The 16,966-nt window shown below is 41.3% G+C and overlaps 1 protein-coding gene across 2 annotated transcripts in view; it reads left to right on the top strand.

Annotated features, from left to right (window-relative positions):
- LOC126418959 (protein suppressor of forked) overlaps window positions 1-16,966 on the top strand; it is a 160,045-nt gene that overhangs the window by 86,346 nt on the left and 56,733 nt on the right. For both annotated transcript variants that reach the window (XM_050086005.1, XM_050086003.1), the window contains exons 4-5: window positions 2,750-2,847; window positions 15,619-15,772. In XM_050086005.1, coding sequence (XP_049941962.1) covers window positions 2,750-2,847; window positions 15,619-15,772 — 252 coding nt within the window. The remainder of the gene's footprint in view (window positions 1-2,749; window positions 2,848-15,618; window positions 15,773-16,966) is intronic.

Genomic DNA, 16,966 nt, shown 5'->3' with positions numbered 1-16,966 from the left:
AGCTAGTTATTGGAAATAACAAAACTTGTTCTGTTGTTTGTCACAATGTGCTCTCGTAAATCAAATCAACAAAGTCCAGGGTCTTATGTCACTCGTGATTTTAGTCAAAAGTATTTGCATTTTCCTACCAATCTGGGTGGGGCAGTGATAAAACACATTCAGCAGGATGATGGCTGAAGTGCCCAATGAGTCATACAGATTCAGGTTTTTTGTGATTTTTTTCCAAATCATCTATGGTTCCTTTGAAAGATCACTGCCAGTTTCTGTCACTCTCCTTCCCCAATTCAGACTTGTGCTCTATCTCTGTTGACCTCATCATCGACTGAACATAAAATCTTATTCTTCCTTCCTTTACACTTTTCTTTTAAACACAGAGGTCTTTCATAGGAAACCAGAAAACATGCATAAAAGCTCACATTTCGGTGAACCGTATGAGGAGACCTGAAATTAAATGTCGAGTAACAGCTTTACACCGTTGAAGAAATTTTTGTTATGCAACTGCAGCTGCTTATTGAGAATGAGGCTATGGTTTCAAGAAATATGTTTAAAAAATCTCTAATTCTTCAAGAATATCTACTCTGCGCCCTTTCTTCTCGGTGTGCAAGATGTTGATATTGGATATAGCTTTAGGTACATGACCTATAATCAGAAGATTATCGGCAAAAGACGAATTTTGGGGGCTAATGCCATTTTTTCTTAAAAGGTGTTGTTTATATCTGGTTGTCCTTTGTAGTAAGAAGAGCAGGTATCGAAGGGGGGGAAAAAAAATATTCTGTCTGAAGAATTGTCTTTGCCTAGTAATAGAAGTGGCAATTACAACTAGAAATGTAAGCATGGAGAAGGGAATGTGGGGAAAATGTTATACTGTGCTAAAGTAGTTGCTTTCCTTTTAGAAATAAAAACAGTGATTCAGCTTATTATGTCTGTTATAATTATGAGTCAGTATAAATGTTTGTGAATCATGACAACTGTTCTTGGCTGACAGAGTTTTCATATTGGTATAAAGCAGGGACATACAGACTGCTGGCAACATGGGACGAACCATTTGCGGCCTGCATACTAGCAAGTCTCTACACTCCTGGTATAAAGCTGTGCTGAGCACATCATAGTATAGTATCAGTGGTAATAGCTGGGCATAATGACAGTGAAAACAGCATGGTGTTGACCACATCCCATTACCAGAATCAAATCACCAGTTCTGTAGCCCCAAACAAAATTGTGATGTAAAATTACCTTTACAAAAAGTCAGTCATTGAGTTTTACGAATTAGAGAATGCTTTGTGAGCTGTGCAACATACTCAGATTCAGGAGAACACACTAAACCAAATATTCTACAAGAAAAATGTGTTTTTGATGTTGAAATATTGTTCCAGAGTGATATCACTATTTTCAACTACTGGGAAACTGGATTCTAATGGTAAGCAGAGTGAAATAACGTTGACCAGTTGTGTTAAACAGTCTGAAAGACACGCTCTTGTGTGAAGGAACTTTGGAATCAGCAAAGGCGGCAGTAGCCACAGCTGTAATATGTGCAGTAAAACATTGTGACTTGTAATGTGGTGATATGGAAGCAAGACATATCAGGAAACTCGTCATAAGCTGTAAGGGGCACTTACTGTTTCTCTCTCCACCAGTGGTTTACAGAAAGGCAGTATAGTGAGTGAGGCCTTTGGCGGTACAGGATAACAACAGATCCCCGTACTGTGGATGAGTCTTGCCCATTTCGGCTTGTGGCAATGCCTCTTATTACTAAAGAATTGGCCTCTAGGTGGCATCATTGATTTATGAAGATGGAGTTAAGGTTGCAATATGTGGTCATACTTTTTCAATTAGATTTGAGAGCCCAGAGAACAACCTGATCACACTAGACATGTAATATCAGCACACTGCAGCTGCTCTGTGTGCTTTGACATAATCATCCATCAACTGAATCCCAAATCCATATGTACCACAAAAAGGGCCACATACTGCTGCAGGTTATCTTCCCCCAGTAAACCACAATTTTCTCAGAACTGCTGTAAAACACTTTGGCATATAAGCTCCTACTATTACCAGCCCCACTCCAAAATAATGACATGTTTGTAAAATGTCTCAAGAGCCAACCAATTGACGAGATGACCAGAATCACTCGCTAAACCAAACCATCAATTGCGGTAGGTGAAGCATTGCGTTCGTTTGAACATCCATGCTGTATCCTTGAGTGGGTGGTGGTGGTGGGGCGGGTGTATTGTACTGGCATGTCATGTATGTTGTGTTTGTGTTGTCTGGTAACAGTTTAGTCTGCTCAGTATTGTATAACAGATATTGTATTATGGCATCTAGTGCATCTTGAAGGTCTCTTAACTTGCAGGCACAAGTCTAATTTTTACGAACAAAGATAGTCCTGATTTTTACTGTGAATTAAGACTGTGTATATTGTCACCTTCTTACATACTGTTAGTCATATTTGAAACAAGAAATGTGAGAAAAAATATTTAGTTAGTTGCTTTACTCTGTGTTACCAAATCACCATAAGTAGTAGCGTACCATATCACAATTGAAAGTTTAGTATTGTTGTTATATCACAGTTATTGTGAATTTAGTATTCTTACTTTACCTCAGTCCTTGTGCAGCTGCAAGAGGACTTCATTTTCAGGTATTTATGCTGCTACATGAGAGGAAAAATGCTGCCATTCTGAAACTGAAATCCAGAATGTCCACGAATTTAATCATGAACTGTATCAAAACTTATGATTTACTTCTGTTTCAGCTATTCCAAAGGTGTCTTATGAAGGTCCTTAACATAGAATTATGGAAGTTGTACCTGTCCTATGTGAAAGAAACAAAGAATACTCTCCCAACTTACAAGTAAGTATATGTTTTTCTACACATATTTATATATAAGTTTTGTACCTTTTGTGCAACGATTATGTTGTTTGTTCAGATCAAATCCTGAACATAATGGTGATACTGTCCAGTTACATTAATGTGATCACCTGTCAAAAGCCTAAATAACCAAGTTTTGCAGTGCTTACCACTGCAAGATGTACAGGAAGTGTGTCAGTGGGGTTCTGGAAGGTACTGGCAGGAGTGTGGAGCCATGCTAACTCCAGTGCTGTGACCTGCTGTGCTAGGTTTCTTGGTTGAGGATCTGCAGGATGAACGGTCTGATCAAGAAGGTCCCACAGTCTCGACTGGGTTTAAATCCAGGGAGTACAGTGACCAAGGGAGTATGGCAAAGTCATCCTAGTGCTCTTCAAACCATGCATGTATGCTGGGAGCTGTGTGTCTCATTGCGTTGTCATGCTGTTAGATGCGGGGTAGACGTGTTCCCCAAGGATAGATGCGTACTTGTTTTGATCCACTGTGGCTTCCAGAATGACAAGATCATTCAGGGAATGCCACAGAAACATTTCCCAGGCAATAACACTCTCCCCTCTGACATGAATCCTTCCGACGATTGTTGCAGGCCATACGCACCAATGGCCATCTGTACGAGCATGCATAAAACATGATTCGTCTGTAAAAACCACCTATCTTCACTCAGAGGACATCCAATTGTGGTACTGATATACAAATTTCAGCCTTTGCCACTGATGAACAAGTCAGCATATATGTGTAAGTCAGGCACCTGTGGCAGGTGCCCAAATGCAGCAACATTTGCTGAACTGTTGTTGAGTACACAATTGGTAGCCCCTTTGTTTATCTGGGTGGTCAGCTGCACGTCTACTCACCTGTACACACATCCTCGTCTTTCATCCTCGTCTTTCATCCTCGTCTTTCATCCTCGTCTTTCATCCTCGTCTTTCATCCTCGTCTTTCATCCTCGTCTTTCATCCTCGTCTTTCATCCTCGTCTTTCATCCTCGTCTTTCATCCTCGTCTTTCATCCTCGTCTTTCATCCTCGTCTTTCATCCTCGTCTTTCATCCTCGTCTTTCATCCTCGTTATTATGGCCTGTGGTGGACCGAAGTTGCCACAGTGCCTATTTTAGATGGTGCCATTTTTCCCACTCACAGTATACTTTAGTCATGGCAGCTTGTGAGCAGTTTACAAACTTAGCTGTTCAACAATGCTTCCTCACTTGACCCGAAAGCCTATGATCATCTTGATTGCCATCTGCAGCTACTTCCATACTCTGCAAACCACTGTGAAGTGCGGGGCAGGGTGGGTATTTTGATTATATTAGCTACTTTCCATTCCATTTGTGTACGGAATGTGGGAATAATGACTGTTTAAATGCCTCTGTACACACTGTAATTAATGTAACCTTGTCCTCATGATCTTAACGGGAGCAATAGTTGGTGCTGTGGTAAATTCGTATATTCGTCATTTAAGCATGCTTCTTGGACTTTTGTAAGTAGGCTTTTCGAGAAAGTTTATATTTATCGTCAAGAGTGTTTTGTCTGTGACCTTCTCCCAAGAGTAAAACTGCACTTCCCTGTATACATACAATATCCACTGTTGTATATATTTTTTCCCTCTGTACTGACCTCTATTACTGAGTTGATGATTTCTTGACACCTCAGGATATGTTTTATCAACTGATCCCTTTTTTTAGCCAAGTTGTGCCAAATATGTCTCTTTTTCCTCCGCTCTGTTCATTAGTTATTCAATTTACTTATCTAATTTTCAACATTCTTTGGTAGTACCATATTGCAAAAGCTTCTATTCTCTCCTTGCCTGAACTGTTTATCATCCAACTTCTATATAAGGCTGCACTCCAGACAAACATCTCCGGAAAAGACTTCTTGACACTTAAACATATATATTTGATTTTAACAAATCCCTCTTTCTGAAAATGTTTTTCTTGCTATCTCCAGTTTGTGTTGCATATCCCCCCTATTTCTGCCATCGTCAGTTACTTTTCTACCCAAATAGCAAAACTCATCTACTACTTTTAATGTCTTTATTTCCTAGCCTAAGTCCTTTAGCATCGGCAGTTGTTTTAAAACAACAACATTCTACTACCTTTGTTTTACTTTCGTTGATATACAACTTATAGCCTCTTTCCAAGATGCTACCCATTCTGTTCAACTGCTCTCCCAAGTCCTGTGCCGTCTCTGACAGAATTATAGTGTCATTGGCGTATGTAAAGATTTTATTTCCTCTCCCTGGACTTCAGTTCTCTTTCCAAAATTATCTATGGTTTTCTTTATTGCTTCCTCATGACAAATGTTACAAAGGTATGTTTTGCATTTTTGCTACTAAGACAAGTTGAAGAGTAAATATTACCTTGCATGTTTGCACATTCCTCCAAAACGCAAACTATTTTCCCTGAGGTCGAGTTTTCATTCTTCTGTAAATAACTCGTGGTGGTATTAAGCAACCATGACCTATTGAACTGTTGATATGGTAATATTCACACACACATTATTTATGATTGGAAATATTACATTTTTCATGAAATCTGAGAGTATTTTATGTGTCTCGTACATCTTGTGCACCAGGTGGAAAAGTTTCGTTATGGCTGGCTCTCCCAAGGATCTCAGTAACTCTGTGGAATGTCGTTTACTCCATAGCATTGTTTTTATTTAGGTTTTCCAATTCTCTGTCAAATTCTTCTAACAGTATATCAACTCTCATCACATCTTCATCTATTCCCTGTTTCCCTCCCATAATGTTGTCTTCAAGTTTATTTACATTATATAGCCTTTCTGTATGTTCTTTCCATCTTTCAGCTTTTCTTTCTTTCCTTAGTTTAGCCTTGCAATCTTCGCTCTTTATGTTCTTACAGCTGCTTGTCTTTTCTCTAAAAGTTTCTTTAACTTTACTACAGGCAGCATCTAATTCTAATTTTAGTCATGTGTGCCTCTACAGCTTTCCATTTCTCCTGTGACCATTCTTGCTTTGCCATTTTACACTTCCTATCAGTCTCATTTTTTAGAGATCTTCATTTGGTGTTGATTTATATTTTCTTTTTTCATCATTTAACTTAAATGCCTTGAGAGCATTATCAGAGATTTCTATTAGCTCATGTTGTTTTGCTTATTTGATCCTGTGCTGCCTGCAATTTTCACCTGTCAATGCTACCTATTCGGCTTCTATCATAGTTCATTCCTCTGTTGCAGTCAGTTGTTGTCTAATGCACCCTCCAAAATTCTCAGCAAGTTTTTACTCTCCAGCTCCTTAATTTCTGACCTTCCTGCAATTTCTTCAATTTGAATCTGCAGTTCGTAACCAATAAATTATGGCCAGAGTCCACATCTGCCTCCAAGAATATTTTTCGTTTTAAAATTTGGTTTTGATACCTCTGTTGTACGGTTATATAACCCATCTAAAAACTTCTTGGGCCTCCAGGTCTCTTTCTCATATACAATCTTCTTTCATGATTTTCATATATGATGTATTTAGCAAGGTGATACAGTGATTAACACACTGGACTCACATTCAGGAGGACAATGATTCAAGTCCACATCCGGCCAATCAAATTTAGGTTTTCTGTGGTTTCCTTAAATCATTCCAGGCAAATGTTGGAATAGATTCTTTGAAAGAGAGAGGCTGATTTACTTCCCAACCCTTTAAAAAATTTGAGATTGTGTGTAAGTGTAATTACCTCAAGTGTTGATAGGATGTTAAACCTCCATCTTTCCTCCTCCTTGAACAATGTGTTGGCAATGATTACATTATGCTCTGTGCAAAATTCTACCGAGTGGCTTCCTCTGTAATCGCTTTTGCCTATTCTGTATTCCGTATTAGTTTTCCATCTCTTTGGTATTGTACCATTGAGTTCCAATTCAGATCCATAAAAGAATTAAAGCTGTGTACTGTGGTGATCGTATTGACATCAGTAATGCTTGCAATGAAAGAAATGATAGTGCTAAATTCTGTTCTCTTCGTATATTCTTTCAGTCTCTTAATCATCTGTACAGCTAGTAGGCATACAAACTTGTGCATGTTGAATAAAAACCGCTGCAGCTGTTGTAAACCCTTCATTAGAGGCAGGACCAGTTTCATAATTTAAATTAACGTCATCAGGAGGTGGTATGAATAAAAAGGAGACTGATCGTAAATAGTATTATGCAAAGACCATATCAGAGTGATAAAAAGTGTCTGCAAGACTGAATTCTTGGATTGTTGTTGTTGTTGTGGTCTTCAGTCCTGAGACTGGTTTGATGCAGCTCTCCATGCTACTCTATCCTGTGCAAGCTTCTTCATCTCCCAGTACCTACTGCAACCTACATCCTTCTGAATCTGCTTAGTATATTCATCTCTTGTCTCCCCCTATGATTTTTACCCTCCACACTGCCCTCCAATACTAAATTGGTGATCCCTTGATGCCTCAGAACATGTCCTACCAACCGATCCCTTCTTCTGGTCAAGTTGTGCCACAAAATTCTCTTCTCCCCAATCCTATTCAATACTTCCTCATTAGTTATGTGATCTACCCATCTAATCTTCAACATTCTTCTGTAGCACCACATTTCAAAAGCTTCTATTCTTTTCTTGTCCAAATTATTTACCGTCCATGTTTCACTTCCATACATGGCTACACTCCATACAAATACTTTCAGAAATGACTTCCTGACACTTAAATCTATACTTGATGTTAACAAATTTCTCTTCTTCAGAAACGCTTTTCTTGCCATTGCCAGTCTACATTTTATATCCTCTCTACTTCGACCATCATCAGTTATTTTGCTCCCCAAATAGCAAAACTCCTTTACTACTTTAAGCGTCTCATTTCCTAATCTAATTCCCTCAGCATCACCCGACTTAATTCGACTACATTCCATTATCCTTGTTTTGCTTTTGTTGATGTTCATTTTATATCCTCCCTTCAAGAGACCATCCATTCCGTTCAACTGCTCTTCCAAGTCCTTTGCTGTCTCTGACAGAATTACAATGTCATCGGCGAACCTCAAGGCTTTTATTTCTTCTCCATGGATTTTAATACCTACTCCAAATTTTTCTTTTGTTTCCTTTACTGCTTGCTCAATATACAGATTGAATAACATCGGGGAGAGGCTACAACCCTGTCTTACTCCCTTCCCAACCACTGCTTCCCTTTCATGCCCCTCAACTCTTATAACTCTCTAAGTCTACAAATGCTAGAAACGTAGGTTTGCCTTTCCTTAATCTTTCTTCTAAGATAAGTCGTAAGGTCAGTATTGCCTCACGTGTTCCAGTATTTCTACGGAATCCAAACTGATCTTCCCCGAGGTCGGCTTCTTCTAGTTTTTCCATTCGTCTGTAAAGAATTCGTGTTAGTACTTTGCAGCTGTGGCTTATTAAGCTGATTGTTCGGTAATTTTCACATCTGTCAACACCTGCTTTCTTTGGGATTGGAATTATTAAATTCTTCTTGAAGTCTGAGGGTATTTCGCCTGTTTCATACATTTTGCTCACCAGATGGTAGAGTTTTGTCAGGACTGGCTCTCCCAAGGCCGTCAGTAGTTCCAATGGAATGTTGTCTACTCCGGGGGCCTTATTTCGACTCAGGTCCCTCAGTGCTCCGTCAAACTCTTCACGCAGTATCGTATCTCCCATTTCATCTTCATCTACATCCTCTTCCATTTCCATAATATTGTCCTCAAGTGCATCGCCCTTGTATAGACCCTCTATATACTCCTTCCACCTTTCTGCTTTCCCTTCTTTGCTTAGAACTGGGTTTCCATCTGAGCTCTTGATGTTCATACAAGTGGTTCTCTTATCTCCAAAGGTCTCTTTAATTTTCCTGTAGGCAGTATCTATCTTACCCCTAGTGAGATAGGCCTCTACATCCTTACATTTGTCCTCTAGCCATCCCTGCTTAGCCATTTTGCACTTCCTGTCGATCTCATTTTTGAGACGTTTGTATTCTTTTTTGCCTGCTTCATTTACTGCATTTTTATATTTTCTCCTTTCATCAATTAAATTCAATATTTCTTCTGTTACCCAAGGATTTCTACTAGCCCTCATCTTTTTACCTACTTGATCCTCTGCTGCCTTCACTACTTCATCCCTCAAAGCTACCCATTCTTCTTCTACTGTATTTCTTTCCCCCATTCCTGTCAATTGTTCCCTAATGCTCTCCCTGAAACTCTGTACAACCTCTGGTTCTTTCAGTTTATCCAGGTCCCATCTCCTTAAATTCCCACCTTTTTGCAGTTTCTTCAGTTTTAATCTACAGGTCATAACCAATAGATTGTGCTCAGAGTCCACATCTGCCCCTGGAAATGCCTTACAATTTAAAACCTGGTTCCTAAATCTCTGTCTTACCATTATATAATCTATCTGATACCTTTTAGTATCTCCAGGGTTCTTCCATGTATACAACCTTCTATCATGATTCTTAAACCAAGTGTTAGCTATAATTAAGTTGTGCTCTGTGCAAAATTCCACCAGGCGGCTTCCTCTTTCATTTCTTAGCCCCAATCCATATTCACCTACTACGTTTCCTTCTCTCCCTTTTCCTACACTCGAATTCCAGTCACCCATGACTATTAAATTTTCGTCTCCCTTCACTATCTGAATAATTTCTTTTATTTCATCATACATTTCTTCAATTTCTTCGTCATCTGCAGAGCTAGTTGGCATATAAACTTGTACTACTGTAGTAGGTGTGGGCTTCGTATCTATCTTGGCCACAATAATGCGTTCACTATGCTGTTTGTAGTAGCTTACCCGCATTCATATTTTCCTATTCATTATTAAACCTACTCCTGCATTACCCCTATTTGATTTTGTATTTATAACTCTGTACTCACCTGACCAAAAGTCTTGTTCCTCCTGCCACCGAACTTCACTAATTCCCACTATATCTAACTTTAACCTATCCATTTCCCTTTTTAAATTTTCTAACCTACCTGCCCGATTAAGGGATCTGACATTCCACGCTCCGATCCGTAGAACACCAGTTTTCTTTCTCCTGATAACGACATCCTCTTGAGTAGTCCCCGCCCGGAGATCCGAATGGGGGACTATTTTACCTCCGGAATATTTTACCCAAGAGGACGCCATCATCATTTAATCATACAGTAAAGCTGCATGCCCTCGGGAAAAATTACGGCCGTAGTTTCCCCTTGCTTTCAGCCGTTCGCAGTACCAGCACAGCAAGGCCGTTTTGGTTATTGTTACAAGGCCAGATCAGTCAATCATCCAGGCTGTTGCCCTTGCAACTACTGAAAAGGCTGCTGCCCCTCTTCAGGAACCACACGTTTGTCTGGCCTCTCAACAGATACCCCTCCATTGTGGTTGCACCTACGGTACGGCTATCTGTATCGCTGAGGCACGCAAGCCTCCCCACCAACGGCAAGGTCCATGGTTCATGGGGAGGATTCTTGGATTATAGTAATCAAACCGCTTTTACATCCTGACCTTAACACTTTTTTTTTTAAATTTGGGAAATTTCGCAAAATCGATAGTCAGGGGTTAAAACGTGATGATGACACTGTAACCGATCACTAAATGAAATGAGAGAGAAGATTATAAACAGCACCAGAAAGAAGGGAAAAAGATAAACAGTGCGGTAAACAGCACCCCAGCTGAAGTCGTGTTGCAAGGGGACGGTACGCTGCGCCTACCGTACACAAACTGACATGTACTCCGTCTTCAGGCCACAAGTGGCCCATCGGGACCATCTGACCGCCGTGTCATCCTCAGTTGAGGATGCGGATAGGAGGGGCGTGTGGTCAGCGCACCACTCTCCCGGTCATTATGATGATGCAAACTGACGGGATATCAAAAATATGCCTCGTGGGAAGTGGTGTACATTCAGAAAAATTAATAACATCCAATGAACTTTAAGGAAAAGGTTGGGAGTTGGTTTCGTGTCTGTCTAGGATACTGTGCCTTCTCTATGCTGTTCATAGCACTCGCATTCCTATTTCCATATTTATTATTATACCCGCTCCTTTGTTACTTCCATTTGATTTTATACGAGGGCATGCTGAAAAATAATGCTTCTAAGTCATTTATTCTGTTCTCAATATTGGTTGAGGTATTACATGTAATGCATATTGCTTGATTGACTTGTGCATTATGCTGACACAAATTGCAACTCTCTCTTGCTAGAGGGCTGTGAATTATAGCACATAGCATGGCAATGAGTAACATAACCACATCATGCATTAGAAAGAGCATGCTATAATTGAGTTTCTAACCAAAGAAAATGTGCCTCCAGCTGGAACCATAAACGAATGAAAGCTGTTTACTTGGTGATTGTACTGACTTCGATAATGTGTGAAATTGGGTTGTTCATGCTCGTAATGAAGGAAACGGTGGTGCTAATATCTGCGTCTGAGACTGAGCTTGGAGTGGACGACTGCTTACAGCTAACGAAGGTTGAGGCCAGGAGGGTTAGGAGAACGTAGGATGTGTTGCCATCAGCGCAATTCAGAAAAGCTTGTGTTGGTGGTAAGGATCCATATGGCACAGGCTGTGAAGCAGTAACTGAAATGAAGGATATCATGTTTGGCAGCATGTTCAGCAACAGGGTGGTCCACTTGTTTCTTGGTCACAGTTTGTTGGTGGCCATTCATGTGGACAGACAGCTTGTTGGTTGTCATGCCTACATAGACACAGTGGTTGCAGTGTAGACTACATGACTGGTTTCGCAGGTAGCCCCGCCTTTGGTAGGATAGGTGATGTTACTGACAAGACTGGTGGTGGTGGTGGTGGTGGTAGTGGTGGTATGTATGGGGCAGGTCTTGCATCTAGGTCTATTGCGGGGATATGAGCCATGAGGTACGGCGGTTGGGAGCAGAGCTTGTGTAAGGATGGATGAGCATATTGTGTCAGAGGTTGAAAATACTGCTTCAGTGATAAATTTCTTTTATTATCACAACCGGTTTCGGGCTCTCATGAGTCCATCCTCCTTGTGTAGGTTCGGTGGACAGCGGAATACAACTGTGAGAGGGTGGGAAGGATAGTGACACCCCCCCCCCCCCCCCCGAGCGTCGCGGTGGACATGTACTAGGCGCTGTGTGCTACCTGTGAGTGCAGAACAGGGAGTTCTCCGTCCTTGTTCTGCGCTCATAGGTAGCACACTGCGCTTAGTACATGTCCACCACAGCTCTCAGGGGCCACAACACAGTTGCAACACCTGAGGATTGGCTTATGAGAGCCCAAAACTGGTCGCGATAATAAAAGAAATTTACAACTGAAGTGGTATTTTAAACCTCTAGTATAATTCTCAGTTGCGGATGTTCTTCCAACAGGATTGTTTGTATATTGTGTAGGTTCGGTGGACAGCGGAATACCACTGTGGGATGGGTGGGAGGGATATTGGGCAGGACATTCCTCATTTCAGGACATGATGAGAGTTAGTAGAAACCCTGGCAGAGAATGTAATGCAGTCGCTCCTGTCCTGGGTGGTACGGAGTTATGAGGGGATGCTCCTCTGTGGCCGGAGGTGGGACTTTGTGAGGTGGTGGGAGACTGGAAAGGTAAGGCATGGGAGATTTGTTTTTGTACAAGGTTGGCAAGATAATTACAGTCTGTGAAGGCTTCAATGAGACCCTTGGTATATTTTGAGAGGGGACCACGCCCGTGGGTGGCTCGGTAGCTGTACGGAAGGAACTTCCAAATTCAATCAAGCAGGACTTGTTAAAGACCTTCTCTCCTTCTCCCGGTCCCTACAGTGGAAACACTTTGTCACCACGAACCCTACCAATCAGACTCAACCAAGGACCAACTCAGTTCACTCCTCCATCCAACTGTGATCCATTCCCACTGCCCCCAAATGTCCCCTGTTAAGTTTCCAGAATTTCTTAACCTCGAACCTTGCCTCACCATCATTCCCCAAATCCCACATCATGCAAACTAACCTTACATCCACAGAAAGAACTGTAGTCCACCATCTAAAAACTGATCTCGACCTTATAATTCTATCTGCAGACAAAGGCTCCATCACTGTTATTTCAAACTGCAGGGATTACCTGGCAGGACGACTCTGCCAGCTGTCAGATACTACCACCTACAAACCATGCCACAGTGACCCCATTCCAGAAATCCACCAGGATCTCCAGTCACTACTTAAATCGTTTGGCCCATCCATCTCTCTAGTCACCCCTACCACTACCCGCATTCGTACCTTCTACATGCTTCCTAAAGTCCGTAAACCTAACCACCCAGGACACCCCATTGTGCCTGGTTACTGTGCCCCCACTGAGAGAATCTCTGCTCTCATAGTCAAACACCTTCAACCTATTACCCGGAACCTACCCTCCTATACAAAAGATACACAAACCGTTTCCTCCACCAACTCTGCACAGTTCCTGTCCCTTTACCACACAATGCCCTGCTCATCACTTCTGATTCCACTTCCCTTTACACTAATATTTCTAGTGCCCATGGCTTTATGCTATTGAACACTAGCTTTCTCAACACCTGATGGATTCCTAACTAACAACCTCCTTCCTAATCGCCATGACCAACTATGTTCTCACCCACAATTACTTCTCCTTTGAAGGCATCACCTACAAACAAATCTGGGGTACGGATAGGACATCCGCATGGCACCATCCTATGCCAACCTATTCATGGGCTGTCTAGAGGAATCCTTCCTAAAAAACCCAGAACCCTAAACCTCTAACCTGGTTCAGATTCATTGATGACATCTTTGCTATCTGGATTGAGGGTGAGGACACCCTATTCACATTCCTCCAGAACCTCAACATCATCTCCCCCATTTGCTTCACCTGGTCCTACTCAACCCAACAAGCTACCTTCCTAGATGTTGACCTCCACCTCAAAGATGGCTACATTGATACCTTTGTCCATGTCAAACCTACGAACCATGAGCAACACCCCCCTTCGACAACTGCCAACCGTTCCATACCAAGAAGTCCCTTCCATACAGCCTATCCACCTATGGTCATCGCATCTGCAGTGCCCAGCGGTCCCATTCGAAATATACCAAGGGTCTCACTGAAGCCTTCACAGACAGTAATTATCCTCCCGACCTTGTACAAAAACAAATCTCCCATGCCTTATCTTTCCAGTCTCCCACCATCTCACAAAATCCCACAGTTAAGCCACAAAGGAGTATTCCCCTCATAACTCAGTACCATCCAGGACTGGAGCATCTGAATTACATTCTCTGCCAGGGTTTCGACTGCCTCTTGTCATGCCCCGAAATGAGAAATGTCCTGCCCATTATCCTTCCCACCCCTCCCACAGTGGTACTCCGCCGTCCACCGAACCTACACAATATACTTGTCCATCCTTACACAAGCCCTGCTCCCAACCTCTTACCTCATGGCTCATTCCCCTGTAATAGACCTAGATGCAAGACCACCTACACCAGTCCTGTCACAAACATCACCTATCCCATCAAAGGCTGGGCTATCTGTGAAGCCAGTAGTGTGATCTACAAGCTAAGCTGCAACCACTGTGCTGCATTCTATATGCGCATGACAAACAACAAGCTGTCTGCATGAATGGCCACCGACAAACTGTGGCCTGGACCACCCTGTTGCTGAACACACTGCCAAACATGATATCCTTCACTTCAATGACTGCTTCACAGCCTGTGCCATATGGATCCTTACCACCAACATCAGCTTTTCTGAATTGCGCAGGTGGGAACTCTCCCCAGCAGTACATCCTACGTTCCCATTACCCTCCAGGCCTCAAACTTTGTTAGTCACTACCCTCACCCATCCAACCCCTTCCCTGTTCCCATTTCAGCACTACACAGCTCTCATTCCACCATCACCATTACACTCAGTCTTTTTACTTCTCTCCTTTTCCGCTTCTCCTCCCCACCCCCCCTCTCTTCCCCACCTCTCCCCTGCCCTCCATCTAACCTGCAGCACTTCACTGTCTGCCACCCCCACCATACTGTCCCTCCCCCTCCCCGTACCCAGCCTCCTCCTTACCTCCACCCAGTTGCTACTCCCATCATGCACTGGTGCTGCTGCTCACAGTGTGGTTTCAGTTGCCTGAGTCTGCAGTCGTATGTGCGAGTTTGTGTGTGTGTGTGTGTGTGTGTGTGTGTGTGTGTGTGTGTGTGTGTGTGTGTGTGGTCTATTTGTTGATGAAGGCCTTAATCGCTGAAAGCTTTAATTATTGCTGACTGTCTTTTCGTTGTTCCTATCTGCGACTCAGCATTTCTGCTATATGGTGAGTAGCAACTTTCCTTTTCATAATATTGTTTCATTCTGTCTTGGATTTTCAATTGTCTGATTATATTCTAACTACATTTTTTGTGCAATTCTCAGCATTTGCGGTCATCCATTTCACTTGTAAATAAGGAAGTACTCCAAAATATTCTCTCATAGGAAATCAAGAAATGAAAATACACAAAATATATGGATAACATGATGATTTCAATGTCTGCAAAGTTGATAGTTATTTTTATGTTTAATGGAACTGAAGTGGGCCATTTTGAAAGGTCTTGTGCACAGCTTTTCCATTTAACACACACACACACACACACACACACACACACACACACACACACACAAGGAGGTAGGACTTTCTACGCTGTTTGTCCTGTTGCACACTACATAAATTAGAGAAGGGATATTTTTGATAATGTAGAATTGTTGGGCTGTCTCGCATGTACAGTTAAATTCTGAATTGTAGTTGATATTGAGGATGATCAGTTCTAGTTATCCTGTTTGTTTCTTTATACTTTTAGTGTAATGCGAGACACACTCTAATATTTTTTATCAGTGACTTAGTTTTGGAGTTCCAAATTTATTTATTTCAGAGAGAAGATGGCACAAGCATATGATTTTGCACTGGAAAAAATAGGAATGGATATACAATCTTATTCTATATGGAACGATTATGTGAATTTCTTGAAGAGTGTTGAGGCTGTGGGGTCATATGCTGAAAATCAGAAAATCAGTGCTGTAAGAAAGGTCAGTTGCCTACATTCTTTAATAAAGTGTTTGTGAAAAAATGGATCACATAATGCCATTATAGGCAAGAATTGATGCAGTATAATGAGCTATTTGCAGAGAGATGAGACACTACATGTCTGTATTAATATTCTTTGAATGGTTTGAAATATGTTAGTTGCACTGTTTAACTTGTACTTTTGGTACTACAATCAGATGCTTATCCAAATACATCCATCCAAGATCTAATCAGTTCCTTGTCCATTAGATGATATAAACATACGGTGTACTTTTAGTGTGTTACTCGTAGTATACGCTGTCAATTTCATAATGTGGATGAAAAACTGAAGTATAAAATTATGTAAGAGGAGAGAAAAGAATGTGTTAATGACACTGATAAAATCTATGAAATATGTTTCAGGAAGAGAATCCTTCCAGATCATTAATTTTTAATTATAATAATGTCCTGTACTGGTGATAACTGTAGTGAATGGCATATATCCTTGCTGTTGTGCATATTGGAATTAGAGTTGGTATTTGGAGCCTTTTTTTGGATCAGAACTAATCTGACACTTATTCTTAAGTGATGAAAAATGGGTTGTTTTTTAATTGTGATTTTCAATCCAGAGATTGGTTTAATGTGTATCTCCATGCCAGTCTATCATGTGTAAACCTCATTATCTCTGAATAACTACTGCAACCTGTGTTCACTTGAACCTGCTTACTGTATTCATGCCTAGGTCTCCCTCTACAATTTTTACCCTCCATGCTTCCCTCCTTTTCCAAAATGATGGTACACTCGTATCTCAAGATATGTCTTACCAACCGATTGCTTCTTTTAATCGAGTTGTGCCCCAAATTTAACAATGGAAAGTCCAGGATATAAGAACAACTACATGGAAAGGATAGATATCTACTCACCATGTAGATGTGTGGAGTTACAGATACGCACAACAAAAAAGATTGCTGGAAGCAATGCTGTGTGATTGTTAGCCACGCATGCCGTATGCTGCAGTGACTGTTCCGAAATGAAACTCATTGAAATACAAGTTATTAATTTATTGAATATTCGTTTTTACTTACAAATTTTCACATTAAATGTTGAGTGTCCCCCCTGTTGTTGAATACATAATTCAATTCGTCTAATCATGTTTCCAAGCACAAGCTGTAACATTTCTTCCGTAACAGAAGTAGTGAAATTGGATATTGCGGTTT

This window comes from Schistocerca serialis, chromosome 9 (genome assembly GCF_023864345.2).
Source record: "Schistocerca serialis cubense isolate TAMUIC-IGC-003099 chromosome 9, iqSchSeri2.2, whole genome shotgun sequence".
NCBI lineage: Eukaryota > Metazoa > Arthropoda > Insecta > Orthoptera > Acrididae > Schistocerca > Schistocerca serialis.
This window is presented reverse-complemented; position numbering and strand designations above follow the sequence as displayed.